Genomic DNA, 15158 nt, shown 5'->3' with positions numbered 1-15158 from the left:
CATAGTCAAGTCAGCACACTGACACACTGACAGCTGTTTGCCATGTTATGATATGAGCATATTTTCTATGCTAAATGCAGTACCTGTGAGGGTTTCTGGACAATATGTGTCATTGTTTTGTGTTGTTAATTGTTTTCCAATAATAAATATATACATACATTTGCATAAAGCCGCATATTTGTCCATTCCCATGTTGATAAGAGTATTAAATACTTGACAAATCTCCCTTTAAGGTACATTTTGAAAACTAAAACCTCTCTGTCTGTCTGTCTCCAGGTGAAGGTGGCCTATGTGAACTTTGTGAATCACTGCTACGTGGACACGGAGGTGGAGATGAAGGAAATCTACACATCGAATCACATCTGGAAGCTGTTTGAGGACTTCACAGTGGACATGGCCAGGGTAACGGCACTGTACTGGTGACTACTAGTACTAGTAATGCAGCGATAGGAACTTTGTCCAGTACATAGTACTCTGAAATAATCAGTTATTACCTCCAGTCATCAAGTGTGTATGTGTGTGTATGTTGGCCTCCACAAAGTGTTTCATGTCTTTCCTCTGCAGGTTTGTAATAAACGAGAGAAACGTCTCTCTGATCCCATCTTGGAGAAATACATCATCAACGTGGTCTTTGACACCATCCACGCCTTCTTCAGCTCCCCTTTCTCTGAGAACAGCACGTCTCTGCAGGTCGGGACCATGATGCACTTTGGTGACAAAACACCAAATATTATGTTTGATTTGATTGGCATTGGTAGTTTTAATGATGTTTGGTTAGTTTAGATTTCAATTCTTCTCTTTCTCTCCCCCAGACTCATCACACCATTGTGACTCAGCTGCTTCAGTCGTCCGTCCGACTGTTGGACTGTCCCTGGCTGCAGCAGCAGCACCGAGCACAGGTGGAGACCTGCATCAAGACCCTCGCTATGACAGGTAACACAGCCCATTTTGGCTGCATAGTATTTATATTTTTATACTTTAAGTACAACGTTTTCACGAGTTTTACTTGTAACAGGGTACTTTTAAATTGTAGTATTTCTACTTTTACTGAAGTAAAACACCTGAAAACTTCTGTAATATCTCTGTTTGTACCTCACAGGAACAGATTCCTCACTCTTTGTTATTGATGTCTGTATATATATCGCTCTTTCTCTCTCTTCAGCTAAGAGTCGCTCCATCTCTCTTCCTCTGGACCTGGAGGCTCAGATCACTAACGTGATGTCCAGCTCTGCTCTCAACTCTCTGTCCCGCTCCAACCCCAACTACAAGTCCTCGTCCCGCTCGTCCAGACCCATCGCTCCCAGCAACCCCTGGGACTACAAGAACATCATAGAGAAACTGCAGGTACACAACACTTTACTAAATAAGCACAGTTATGAGTATGAAAACAAGCCCAGAGACATTCACACAAGTACAAAACTGAGACAAGTTGCATGCAGAGTATTACTACACAGTCCTGAAATTTCAAGCCTGAATATGACAGATAAGAAGTATAGAATGAAGTGAGTCAATAAGAAAATGATATGTACTGTAAGTAAGTAGGAAATCCTCCTCTTTTTCAAGATAGGTAGACAACATAACATCTTGTCGTAACTGGATGCGAGCGTCCAACTATAACTATAGTTAGGACACTCCAATAGAAAGCAATGTAATCAAGCGGATTTTGCGCTGATGCTCGCTCGTGTCACATCCAGTTAGGACACGGTGTAAGACAGATAACTCAAAATATGCCACATATCAAAATCAGACAGAAATGCAAAAAAAAAATTGAAATCATGAATGCAAATTCCAAAACAATCTGATAAAGGATTTCATCCTAGAAACAACTTAAATTGTAAATGGACTTGCATTTATATAGCGCTTTTCTAGTCTTCCGACCACTCAAAGCTCTTTAACTAAGATATCTCCTTAAAACAACTTACTGAAACTGTGTGTGTGTGTTCCTCAGGACATCATCAACACTCTGGAGGAGCGTCTGAAACCGCTGGTGAACGCAGAGCTGTCGGTGTTGGTGGACGTCCTCCACCAGCCCGAGCTGCTCTTTCTGGAGGGAACCGACGCCCGGCAGCGCTGCGAGTCCGGAGGATTCATCTCCAAGTAGGTCCAGGTTCTCAGAGTCCAAGCTCCACTGCAGCACTGGCACACGGACAGAGGGATAATGGGAAAGTAAATATGTGTGTGTTATATGTGTGTTTGTGTAGGCTGATCCAGCACACCAAAGCGTTGATGTGTGCAGAGGAGAAGTTGTGTATCAAAGTTCTGAGAACTCTGCAGGAGATGCTGATCAGGACTCTGGACTTTGATGAAAAGGTCAGTTATTATTCCAGAAGCTAACCCCTGTGTCTGACCCCAACCTCTTCCTAATCCCTATGTCCACGGTCAGAGACACAGTCCACGCAAGTACACAAAACGCAGTCACGCTAAATGTGTTGTGATGGCTGTTGATTGTAACATGAAGGAGGGTGAAGTGTGACCCGCTGTCCGTGTTGTTTCAGGGAATTTCACTGCGGAAGGTTTTACTGCAGAACTACTTGTTTCCGAAGAACACCCCGAAGAACGACCTGGCTGAGCTCGGAGCTTCAGGTACGCCGCTTCACACTGAGACACAGCCGACATTTTAAAATGTAAAATCGGCATCACAGCGTGGATGTTTCAACTAGACTAAGGTTCGACCACACAGAACCAAATAAAACATTGTTTCTGCGAGGGAAAAGTTCATCAGATGAATGTAAAGTTACAGAGAATGCAGAACATACTGTGGGATAGGAAGAAAGGATAAGACGAGATAGGAATATGTCATAGAATACAGTGAGGCTTTTTTTGTAAGTGCAGTTGTCACAACTGTTTGATGGGACATCACAACTCTATTTCATGTCTGCAAAAGGTTGTAACTCACCCAAAACATTTCATTCGTGCTTCAAAACCAGTTATTGTGTCAGTAAACTGGCCAACGCCACCAAAATGAAAAGTTGTTTTGTCATCGTGTGAGCCGTACTGGTCAAAATGTTTACATGTTTTTTCACCGCGGCAGTCAACCCTGGAAATGTTACTTATATCCAAATCTCTGTTTTGTTCTACTTTTCTGTTGACGCTGACTGCTGACTGTACTATACCAGAAGGTCAGTTCTGTTGAGCTGAAGGCTGTTGTGTAACACACTAAGCTGTTTAGATTCCCGTTTCAACAGTAGGTCGAAGTTTACTAGGAAAGGTTAATACTGTACAATTCTGTATACACAGAAACAGGATATGCACATTCGTGTTTACAGTAAATGTATTTGTGTAGCAATGTGTTGCATGTATTATAGTATAAACAGAAAATTCACCTTTGAGCTTTCATGTGAAGTCATATACAGTGAACTGAATGTTTGTCACAAAATGACATTAAAAAAAATTACAACTATGAAAAGAAAGCTGCAGTAGTTCAGTAAAAATAACAAAAAATGATACCTCCACACAGTGAGAAAAGCTGTAAGATGTATTTTCTGTTTTATTTGTGTGTCAGGCATGGAGCAGGAGCGGGACTGGGCGGCGGTGGCTACAGTTCAGTGTCGTCTGGACAGAGAAGGAGGAACGAAGCTGTTCACCGATCTGGTGATGAGCACCAAGAACGACAAGATCTTCCAGGAGAGCATCCAGCTGGCCATCTGTCTGCTGGAGGGAGGAAACACGGAGATACAGGTGAAAGCTTAAAAAAAAACAGCCTTCCACATTAACAAAACCGATCGAGTTGTAGCTCTGTGAATTAACCTTGTGTGTAAACGTTCTCCTGCAGAACTCCTTCTACAAGGCGATGATGGGCGACAACAAGTCAGAGAAGTTCTTTAAGGTTCTTCATGACCGGATGAAGGAAGCTCAGACCGATATAAAAGCTACAGTGTCTGTTAATGTCGGAGAGATGACGCACAAGGCCAACGAGAAGGAGCTGGAGAACAGTGAGACATCTTCAAAGAAATCTGCTGTTTTTATACTTTCATTATCTGGTTGTTAAATGTTTTATTTTGAAAAGCCTGAGAAACTAACTTGAGGATCCTTTTAGGTATTTGAATTATTGAGTCTCCTCTGAAGTTCTTCAGCCTTTACAGAGATCAGAGGTTTGAATCGTCACATTGTATAAATACTATAATATAATAATATGTGTTTCCCCGTTGAACAGGTGGCTCTGCAACATTAGTACTTCCTGGCACAGGAGGTCACCCGTTGATGGTCCAGGGCCAATCCATCGCCCCGGTAGCAGGCGCCTCCGCCCTGCCAGTTCAGGCCGTAGCAGAGCAGAGGGAGGTGGAGATGGAGATGGGACCAGCTGTGACCATGATGAAGCCCATCCTGAGGTTCCTCCAGCTGCTGTGTGAAAACCACAACCATGACTTGCAGGTCGGTTTCTACTGACTAAAGAACTCATAATAAACCAGCGTGGCACACATCTGGGTTCTCAGTGAGATGTTCAGAAGGATATCAGTCTCATGTCTGTGTGTTCAGTATGGAGCTGGAGTCAGTCAACGTGGTTAGCCTAGCTTGGCATAAAGACTGGGAAACATCTGGCCTGACTCAGTTTAGAAATACCTCTAAAGCTCAACCTTTAACACGTTTCACATCTTGTTGGTTTAACCTGAACACAAACAGTAAAACAACAACTGTTGTTCGACAAGAACAAGTTCCTGCATCTAAACTAGGGATGTGACGTTGAGGAAATTTTCCCACTGGTTAATAAACTTGTGACAACACCGGTGTCACCATTTACAAGAAAAGATGACGGTCAATATATGTAGCGCGCTTACCTTGATCTTTACCGTCGGGTGGCGGCGTGTCTGGCCTCTCCGGTCCAGCTTTTGCTTTGGGGCCGCAGGGATCTACCTGGCACTGCTGCACCGCGTATACTGGCTGTGACCGCTTCGTCCTCCTTGCGGTGATTACCTCATTAACATTATGGTTAAATCTGAAATATTGCCAAATAGGCGCGTTTGCTTTTCGCTTCGACACCAAATCCTGTGTCATCTCTCGGTCTGTCAACTCTCTCTCGTCCAGTGTGTGTGAAATATGAAACTTGCTACTCTAAGCTGAGACTCCTTACGGAGCATATGCATTCACTGTCAGATTATAGCGTCTGTCGTCCGACTATCTATTGAGAATACGGCGCTGACACGCCAAAATGAACTAAATGGGTTTTATTTCTGTAATAAAAGCAAAATGACGGTGGGGGCGGTGGATACGTAATGTAATCTGTGTGTGCCCGACCACCGAGTAATACCGGTAACACCAACTACTGTGACAAACCTAATGTAAACTTCCCATAAATGTGAGATTCAGTGGGACTGTAGATGAATTTGGTCCATAAATCTGTTATTTTTTAGCAAAATAAAGCCTTTTTGACTTTGCATGTGTTTCCAGAACTTCCTGCGTTGCCAGAACAATAAGACCAACTACAACTTGGTGTGCGAGACTCTTCAGTTCCTGGACATCATGTGTGGAAGCACCACCGGAGGCCTGGGCCTGCTGGGCCTCTACATCAACGAATCAAACGTCCACCTGATCACTCAGACCCTGGAGACGCTCACCGAGTACTGCCAGGGCCCCTGCCAGGAGAACCAGGTAGACTGGTGCAGCACAGGGACGCAGTTATAGAAGCAGGTCATGAACATGGGCGCTCAGTTTCTGTGTGTGTTTGTTGCAGACGTGCATCGTGACCCACGAGTCCAACGGTATCGACATCATCACAGCTCTGATCCTGAATGACATCAGTCCTCTGTGTCGATATCGGATGGAGATGGTGCTCCAGCTGAAGGTACGTTGGTTCACGTGCACACGGTGTACGTAACACTGTGTTATGTGTCTCTGGTAGTGAATGATCAGCTGAATCTGCAGCTCCTTTATTATATTAGGGTGAGTTTTAGCTCATTGCTTATCTGTCTGACCCACAAAAAGTTCATGTCAGAGAAGCCACGATGGAGTTAAACATGTTCTCAGCTGTCTGTTACTCTCCACTTCAATATGTATCCTGCACTATATTCACCTGTGAGGGTCACACCTGTTGTTTGACTGCTGCTGTTTTCTTCCCGGTTGCCAGGACAACGCCTCCAAGCTGCTGTTGGCTTTGATGGAGAGCCGTCATGACAGCGAGAACGCAGAAAGGATCCTGTTCAACCTCCGACCACGAGAGCTGGTCAGATTCTTTCAACAGATTGTATTTAGAGCGTTTGTTAGTGGCGTGTGTTCATGTGTAATATACTGTAACTGTGTGTGTGTGTGTGTGTGTGTGTGCAGGTGGAGGTGATAAAGAAGGCCTACCAACAGGACAATGAGAGTGAGGAGTGCGAGGTTTCTCCCCGCGAGGTTGGACACAACATCTACATCCTGGCTCAGCAGGTGACTAAACACAAGCTCCTCATTGGATGCCTGCATCCTTTGGTCCCACTCTGCTCTCAGTCCGGGTTTGTAGTTCTGTAAACAAGTTTTCTCTCTCGTTGTTTGTTTGTGTGCAGCTGGCCAGACACAACAAGGTCCTGCAGAGCCTGCTGAAACCTCAGAAGAACAGTAAAGAGGGAGAGGAGGGAATCTCCTCCATGGTAAACTCTCCATCCATCCATCTAACAGTAGTAGTAGCAGTAGGAGTAGTAGTAGTAGTCTAAAACTCACGTTATGATGCTGCTTGTGTTTTTCTGTCTGCAGCTGAACAACCTGAACAACCGTCCTCTGTCCCAGATGTTGAAGTCCACAGCTCCAGCTGCTGTAGTGGAACAGGACCCACTGGAGTACTACGACCAGCTCACGTCACAGATTGAGGTACTAATAATACCACTAGGTACTCTGTGTACCTGTGTGAGCCTTACAATAATGTGACGACTACTGCTGGTACTATTACTGCAGATTTCTACCAATCCTATGACCACTACGACTAGCGTCTACAAGTACTGGCTGTATACGGTGCAGGTGTAGTCCAGCTGTTGTAATGTAACACACCACCCTCTCCAGATTGTCCGTGACGACCGCAGCATGGAGCAGATCGTGTTTCCGGTTCATCCCATCTGTGAGTTTCTGACCGAGGAATCAAAGATCCGAGTGTTCAACACCACGGAGCAGGATGAGCAGGGGTCAAAGGTCACGCGCTTCTTCGAACAAACCTCCTTCCTGCACGGAGAGATGGAGTGGCAGAAGAAGCTGAGGAGTCAGTACACACACCTTTTTTTTACTTATATACAGGGTTTTCTTCTTCTCCTCCTCTCTCTTCCCCTCCTCCTTTCTTTTCTTCTCTCTTCCCTTCTTTCTCATCCTCCTCCTTCTTCTCTCTCTTCCACTCTCTTATCCTCTCCCTCTCCTCTCTCCTCTCTCCTCCTCCTCCTCTCTCTTCCACTCTATTCTCCACTTCTCTCTCCTCCTCCCCTCCTTCTCTGGGTAAATCAGTGTAATATGATCAGCTGATCAAAGACCATTAAACCCAACTGGTGTGTTCCTAAAAAACAGTATAATGTGCCTTTAGGTATGCCGGTGTTGTACTGGTTCTCCAGGAGGATGTCTCTGTGGGGAACCATCTCCTTCAACCTCGCCGTCTTCATCAACCTCATCATCGCTTTCTTCTACCCCTACGCCTCGGGACAAGGTACTGCTGCAAATACTAGTGCTACTGATACTGAAAGTACTGATACTTCTGTCAGGGTGTGTGCTCACTTGAACTTCAGTTCACACTGAAAATAAAATTGCAAAATAGACTTTTGAATTTGAATTTAAATTCTGTCCTGATTGTAACTCATTTTTAATAAAAATGTTACTTTGTCTTCCTCTTCTTTCTTCCCCTCCCTCGTCCTCCTCCTCCTCCACCTCTCTCAGTGGGAGCGATCGATGACTCCTTGCTGTTGATGTTGTTCTGGATCCTGACGGGTCTCTCGGTTCTGGGCCTGTTCTCTCAGCGTTACGGCCTCCAGCCTCTCACCATCGCCATGATACTCAGATCCATCTATCATTTTGGCATCGGCAACACGCTCATACTGCTGGGGTCGCTCAATGTGAGTAACACTACATTACCCATAATCCACCTGGGCAGAGGAGGCACACTCATAGATATGTGAAAAGCCATCTATCGACCCCTTTTCTGTTGGTAACCATGATGAGGTGTTTTGTGGGCGGAGCGTTAAGTGGAGGCAGAATAATTCTCTGAACACGTTAGTTAACGCTGGCTAGCAAGATGTTGGCTTGTTTTTTTAACAATGGCTGAAGAAAATACTAGTTTCTCTCAATATGTCAACTTTGTAAGGCTCATTTTCGTCATGACGTCTACACAAAAAGGGTCTATAAGTACCTCAAATGTGAGCCTGATACAACCCCACCTCAAAACACCCAAACTATCGCTTTAATGCAATATGATAGACAGTATATCTGATATAACTGAAGAGGGTGTCTTCTGTCTATCGTCTGTCTGGTTAAAATGTTAAAATCCTGTGTTGTTCCCCTCCAGCTCATCAACAAGGTGGTGTTTGTAGTGAGTTTTGTGGGCAACAACGGGACCTTTATTATGGGATACAAGGCCATGGTGATGGATGTGGAGTTCATATACCACCTGGCGTACGTCCTGACCTCCACGCTGGGACTGTTTGTCCACGAGCTCTTCTACAGCATCCTGGTAAACAACGACACGATTAAACTAATGATCCCACAGCTCACCAGCTCTCTGAATGACCCGTTCCTCTGTCTTGTCTGTCTGTGCAGCTGTTTGACCTGATCTACCGGGAGGAGACGCTGTTCAACGTGATAAAGAGCGTGACTCGTAACGGTCGCTCCATCCTACTGACGGCGCTGCTCGCTCTCATCCTCGTCTACCTCTTCTCCATCGTCGGCTTCCTCTGCCTGAAGGATGATTTCGTCATGGAGGTCGACCCGCTGGCGCAGATCGCTGCAGGTAGCTGTTTATTTTGTGCCTTTATTAGATAGCTTCAGTAGAAACCACTAGAGACCTTTGGCCCCTAAACCGAGTCTCATGTTTGCAGTTCTGCCATCATTTGTCTTTATTCCCACTTCTAAAACTTCACAAATTTCACTGAAATTTTATGTTAAATATGCAAATGAGGCATTATCTAATGGTAACTTTGGGAGACATTGACAGATGCAAATAAGCAAAGTGTAGTATAATAAACGTTTTTCCCACTAGTCTGAAAGAAGACATGTTATAGAAACAAAATAGCCCCAAATCTCTAAATTGAGCAGTGCATGAAAAACTATATTGTTTTCCTGTAGTGTCTCCTCTTAAAATCAGTCAGATGACTGGTGTTATTGAGCTTTAGTGTTGTAATATGGTGTCGCCATATTTCTTCGGTATAATGTTGTCAGCGCTGACAGATCTGAGAATGAAACCCCGCTGAGTTCATTTTATCAGTTCAGTCTTTATTGTCTGTGGGTAATGTGGCTTACAGTGTGACAAAAACAACAGTAATAGTTAACAATAAGTAAAAACAATAAATAAGAACATAGTTTTAATTGTTTTAAATTAGAGATTTTGGATGCAGCTTCTGTCAATAACACTGTGTTGTTGTTGTTGTTGTTCAGCTCCTCAGCCGAGTGAAGCCTCACAGGATTTCCTCAAGTCGTGTTCTTCAGATGGAGTCAGCTGCACCGCGGAGACCACCGCCGCCGTCGGCGTCACTGAGGAGGAAGGTGAGAGTCAGTCAGGAGAGCTAGATGTTCAGAAGCTACAGGTCAGACGTCATCCTCCAAGCTGCAGGCGCATTCATGCTTTCTAGTTAGCTAGCCCAACTCGTTGCATAAATATGTATTTAGATTCCTCCACCTTAGTTTAGTGTGTTATTTATTTTCACAATGGCATCTTCTTAACCATCTCCTCCTGGAGATAAATTAACAGAAAGCAGATGATTCCCTTTTTGGAGGTTTGCGGTCTCTAACAGGTCCGGACGACGGGGAGCGCACAACTTTTAAGCCCAAAAAGAAAACAAGAGAAAAAGTCCTGTTAGAGAAATAAACAAATCTCAGTGCAGCCCGGTGCGGTGTCGGACCTCTGCAACATGTCTATCTTTAACATCATTACCACGGCGGTGACAGCGTGTGTTGTGTGTTTCAGAGGAGCCGAACTTGGAGCGAGCGTGCGACACCCTGCTGATGTGTATCGTCACTGTGTTGAACCACGGACTGAGGAACGGAGGAGGAGTCGGCGACGTTCTCCGCAAACCATCCAAGAATGTAAGCGACGTTTTATTTTTACCTGTATCCATCCCATCATACACACATATCGATAGTGGTGGAACGCAACACAATACTTTACAAATTCAAGTACAGTACTTAAGCTACTTTACTTTGAGTACTTCCATTTCATGCTAGATAATGCTTCTACATTTACTTTACAGTACCACTTTATTTATTTAATGGTTAATAAGTCTTTTACTTATGCTTTATAGATCAGTTATAAGACATTAATGAGAACAACTTATGGGTTGCCAGATTGTGAAATTCTCTCAGTCAAATCATTAATAGTCGTTAATAAACGGTAATGATTTTCACTTTATTATAAGCAAAAATTCTTAAATTATCTGTAATTTTAAGTGACAAAATCGTTTTGGTAACACTTTATAATAACCTTTATTTGTAAATGGTAAATTGATAGTTAATTAAACTTAGTTAATAGTTATTTTAATGTCAAACAATAAAATGATAATTAATATTTACTAATATTGGAAATGCAAAAAAAATATATTTTAATATTAGTTTGTGTAATATAAAATAATTAGTTTATACATTCTATATTGTATCATAGCTGATAAGAGACAATAACAATTATATTCTGATTACATTAGTAAACTATTATCATCTTATTTTATATACTATATTAAGTATTTGTTAGTGATTACCAAATGATTTCTAAACCTTTAAAAAATTGTGTTTTACTGGCGTCCGGTAGTCACTTTCAGTCCAAAATGGTGGAAGTGTATTGACTTTCACCAAAAAACGTATATTGCTAAGAAGTGAGAGTCAATTGTTCGCGACTACCGGACGCCAGTAAAACGTCTGCCTACCAAGTGCCATACTTAAGTAAAACAAAATTATTTCTATTCTATTATGATATTCTACAGATATCGCCTGTGTTGAACAATAAAATATTATAAATATAATAAGCATTTTCAGTCCAAAATGGCGGCAGCGGCTGTTGTCAGAAAAATACCAGAGTTCGTCTCTTTGCTTCCGGTTCCCTCGTTTGTAAGTCGATGTGTTTTTAGTTAAATGCCTGAAATAAGGTCTGGGGTTAACACAAGCTGAAGAGATTTTAACGTTTTGTTATACGATATAAAATACGTCCGTGAATATTCCACTCGTGAATTTTTAAGCCTTTATGTTTCTTAAAAAAGGCAGTTGCTAACAAGTGTCTAAATGAGACTACTAAACGTCATCACGCCGACTTTCTGTTGATAATGTCAGTTCATTTTTTGAATGTTTTGAACTAAAATTCTGGCCGAATCTTACACATTGCACCTTTAAGTACATGTGTGTGTATATATATGTATATATATATATATATACTGTGTGTGTGTGTGTGTGTAGGAGCCGTTGTTTCCGGCCCGTGTGGTGTACGACCTGCTTTTCTACTTCATCGTCATCATTATCGTCCTCAACCTGATCTTTGGAGTCATCATCGACACGTTTGCCGACCTGAGGAGCGAGAAACAGAAGAAAGAAGAGATACTGAAGACCACATGTTTCATCTGCGGTGGGTAGAAACAAATAACATGTTCGGATTGACTGTTATGCTGTGTTCAGACGAAGTTTTCTTCCTCGACACGGTTACATACAAAGTCAATACAATACGCCAGTCGCTGTGTCGTAAAAGCCTATCAGTGTTGAGATTCTCCGTCTGTGGTCACCCAGAGCTACGATAGTTCATCATATCTGTACAGAGACCGGACCAAACTCTGCGTGTAAATGTATGTGTATAAACCACAGACTGTCTGTGGTAGAAACAACAACGTTGCTGACGTTTTTATGCCTAGATGACGTTATGTTGAGTGTTGATGGAGCAGCCGCATAGCCTGCCACTGATCGATCAGAACTCCAGTCAGAAAAGAAGCATTTTAAAAGTTGTTTGCTTGTCGTCTGTCAGACAGACCTGACAAAGCTTAAATTCAGACTTTTTACAAATTGGCATTATGTAGTTATTTTGGCATCCTTTTGATCCATTTATTGCAATTAAATCACAGCTCAATCTGTTTATTTTGAGGTCCATACCGCAGTAGCGACGTGTGGCTTGCTAGATACAATCAGTGCAACACTGTATGTGAATACAGCTCGCCGCCGGGTGAGGTTATGAACCCAGACAAGACGGCGTTTTCTGGGACTTCCACAACATGTACAAAGCAGCAACAGTGGTTATTTCTTCCATGGTTGATGGAAAGAAAGTTGTTGGTATCTATGGAGACAAGCTCCTTTTCCTGTCTAGTGTGAATGAACACAAATGATACCGGTGGCTTCGCTCTTGGTCTGAACTCAGCATTAGGCTTATTATCAAGAAGATTTGCAGGTTTTTAATACATTTTCTGCAGAAAATGTGACCACCAGTTTTGTGTGTTGTTGCAGGTCTGGAGAGAGACAAGTTTGACAATAAGACAGTGTCATTCGAAGAGCACTTCAAACTGGAGCACAACATCTGGAACTACCTGTACTTCATCGTTTTGGTGCGCGAGAAGAACAAGACGGACTACACCGGACCGGAGAGCTACGTAGCACACATGATCAAAGTAAAACATCTACTGTACACACCATCTAATCTAAATACTGGAGATATCAAAGCACATGGACGTGATCCGGCAGTCACAAACACGTCTTCTTCTGTTTCAGAACAACAACTTGGACTGGTTTCCACGGATGCAGGCGATGTCTCTGGTGGTAACCGACAGCGACGGGGAGCAGAACGAGATGAGGATGTTACAGGACAAACTGGCAGCAACAATGAAGGTGGTGACGACGCTGACCACTCAGCTGACTGAGCTGAAAGAGCAGGTATTCACACACACATCAGTGTTTCCAATTATTACCTAGACTGTGGTGAACCACCATAGTAGACAGTCATTTGTCCCGCCACAGTTTCATAATGAAACAAAAATTAGACAATACTATGACTTTTTTTCATGACTTTTTCGAAACGCAATATGACTTTTTTGATAACTTTTCGACATGCTATACTACGACTCTTTCGTGACTTTTTCAAATACTATACTATGACTTTTTTTTTTTAATTAAATTTACGACATACTATACTAAGACTTTTTTTTCATGACCTTTTTCGACATACTATCCTACGACTTTTTTCATGACTTTTTAGAATACTATACTATGACTTTTTTTTTTTTTTAATTAAATTTACTATACCATGACTTATTTTATTTCATGATTTTTTTCAACATACTATACTATGCCTGACCCTAATTACATGCTATAGTCCTTTGTCCTATACTACGACGAACTATACTTGACATGTTATACGCTGACGTTTCCAAAGCAAGGGAGTTTTTCTCACTGTGAATTGACTGATGAGGATGTAGGAAAAACACTTACTTCCTGTGTTTCTGTAGATGACCGAGCAAAGGAAGAGGAGACAGAGGATGGGATTTGTTGACGTCCAGGCAGGAAACAGCGCCCAGCTGCCTCCAAGCGCCGCAGGAGGAAACCACCAGATGTACAAAACCTAAAGAGAGACTGCTGATTATCAGACGTGAAATACATATGGATGTACTGACTGTTCATTACAAGATCCGCCTCTGTAAACCATACAGCTGGACTGATGGACTGTTCCAAAGGAGAAAATCCTTCACATGGTTATCATAAAGAAAAACACTAGACTATAGCTATAAAACATAAAAATGATATGTATCTCACTAAAAGCACATTTATTGTTAGCTTTTACTTTTTAATGTCTGGATGATCCAGAGTGAGTAAGATCTGCAGTTAGTGCCATTAGTGCCATTACCATTACTGTATTTATAAGATAAAAGATGTTAGCATCCCAGCTAAGTTTAGTTTGATTAAATATGTTAATGTTAAGCACAAAAGACCTATGAGTGTACAATATAAACACTTAAAAAAAAGCAATTATGTGTAAAAACCAGAAATGTGTTGAAAATGCGCAGTTATATTTTCTGAAGATCAACCTGGAAGTTACTGAGAGTTCCCAAAACAGATCACCAATGGAAATTCTTTGAAAATCAACAAATACTTTTGATGTTCACAAATAATTACCAAAAAAAGCACCATTATTGAGCCAAATACTCAAACTCCATTTTATAAGTCTGATCTAAATTGTTTTCTCTCCTGTGCTTAACTTAAAAACAGGTGGAAAAAAAAAAAAGTGTTTGTTGTTGTAATACTCATTTTGGCCACAAGAGGCTGAACTGCGCCACTATCCCAAGTTCTTAAAAGGACTAAAAGCATTCATGTTTTGTCCAGGTGAGTTTTAATTTCCTTTCGGCACTACTGTATGCATTACTGACCCTATTTTGAAGTCATAAACACAGGAGAGAAAACAATTTAGATCAAACTTCTCACATGCCTCTCAGGGCTTCCAGTGCAAAAGATTTTCTACACAAACGGAAACCGTATGGAAAATATGAGAAAAAGAACTTGGGAGAACGAATCGAAGGATCACAGACTTCATGGTTAAAGGGCTACAAGGTATTCAGAGTCATTGAAAAATGCTAGAATGTGCGCATGTATGTGTGAATGCTCAGAGAATAACCAGGCATCAACTCACTTTATTGATTTTAAGGAAATGTAAACAGAGACTGACATGCAGCATTTATTTGCCGATGACAGAATTAACTATTTCAGTAATATCTTTCTGTTTTAAATGTAAAGTGAGTTGAACCCAGTTGTGTTTTTTTATTGTAAATCTGGGGAAATCGTGGTTTTAAAGTGACATATTGTTATTATTATGGTTAAATAGTGATGTATTTATGGAGAGAGCAGATCCTGTTTGTTTTTAACACTGTAACTAGCTCAGTACAGACACTGGATTATAAGTGAGCTGCTTTTAGCAAAACTGCAATTTTGTGAACAGAAGATAACATTTACTTTGTCTTTTCAATGAGAAGAGACGGGTACACAGAGTGGGGAGGAGGAGGACGGTGTAATGAAGACAACACATCTTCAAAAAAATTAAATATTTACTATGAAGAACAAAA

The 15158-nt window shown here is 41.9% G+C and overlaps 1 protein-coding gene across 4 annotated transcripts in view; it reads left to right on the top strand.

Moving 5' to 3' along the window:
• The window catches only part of itpr3 (inositol 1,4,5-trisphosphate receptor, type 3), a 64878-nt gene extending 49720 nt beyond the window's left edge, over window positions 1–15158 (top strand). For 2 of the 4 annotated variants that reach the window (XM_037772631.1, XM_037772633.1), the window contains 28 exons: window positions 277–402; window positions 565–690; window positions 813–933; window positions 1163–1344; window positions 1949–2097; window positions 2202–2310; window positions 2496–2583; window positions 3117–3119; window positions 3503–3678; window positions 3773–3932; window positions 4154–4371; window positions 5386–5586; window positions 5669–5779; window positions 6062–6157; window positions 6259–6360; window positions 6477–6560; window positions 6664–6777; window positions 6967–7159; window positions 7472–7591; window positions 7819–7994; window positions 8444–8608; window positions 8695–8884; window positions 9529–9636; window positions 10058–10176; window positions 11530–11695; window positions 12559–12719; window positions 12820–12981; window positions 13554–15158. In XM_037772631.1, the coding sequence (XP_037628559.1) occupies window positions 277–402; window positions 565–690; window positions 813–933; window positions 1163–1344; window positions 1949–2097; window positions 2202–2310; window positions 2496–2583; window positions 3117–3119; window positions 3503–3678; window positions 3773–3932; window positions 4154–4371; window positions 5386–5586; window positions 5669–5779; window positions 6062–6157; window positions 6259–6360; window positions 6477–6560; window positions 6664–6777; window positions 6967–7159; window positions 7472–7591; window positions 7819–7994; window positions 8444–8608; window positions 8695–8884; window positions 9529–9636; window positions 10058–10176; window positions 11530–11695; window positions 12559–12719; window positions 12820–12981; window positions 13554–13670 (3843 nt within the window). In that variant the 3' untranslated portion in view covers window positions 13671–15158. The remainder of the gene's footprint in view (window positions 1–276; window positions 403–564; window positions 691–812; window positions 934–1162; window positions 1345–1948; window positions 2098–2201; window positions 2311–2495; window positions 2584–3116; window positions 3120–3502; window positions 3679–3772; window positions 3933–4153; window positions 4372–5385; window positions 5587–5668; window positions 5780–6061; window positions 6158–6258; window positions 6361–6476; window positions 6561–6663; window positions 6778–6966; window positions 7160–7471; window positions 7592–7818; window positions 7995–8443; window positions 8609–8694; window positions 8885–9528; window positions 9637–10057; window positions 10177–11529; window positions 11696–12558; window positions 12720–12819; window positions 12982–13553) is intronic. The other 2 variants (XM_037772634.1, XM_037772632.1) reach the window with 1 other exon arrangement.

Source organism: Sebastes umbrosus, chromosome 6, assembly GCF_015220745.1.
Source record: "Sebastes umbrosus isolate fSebUmb1 chromosome 6, fSebUmb1.pri, whole genome shotgun sequence".
Lineage (NCBI taxonomy): Eukaryota > Metazoa > Chordata > Actinopteri > Perciformes > Sebastidae > Sebastes > Sebastes umbrosus.
The sequence above is the reverse complement of the archived record's forward strand: the minus strand, read 5'-3'. Positions and strand labels throughout refer to the sequence as shown.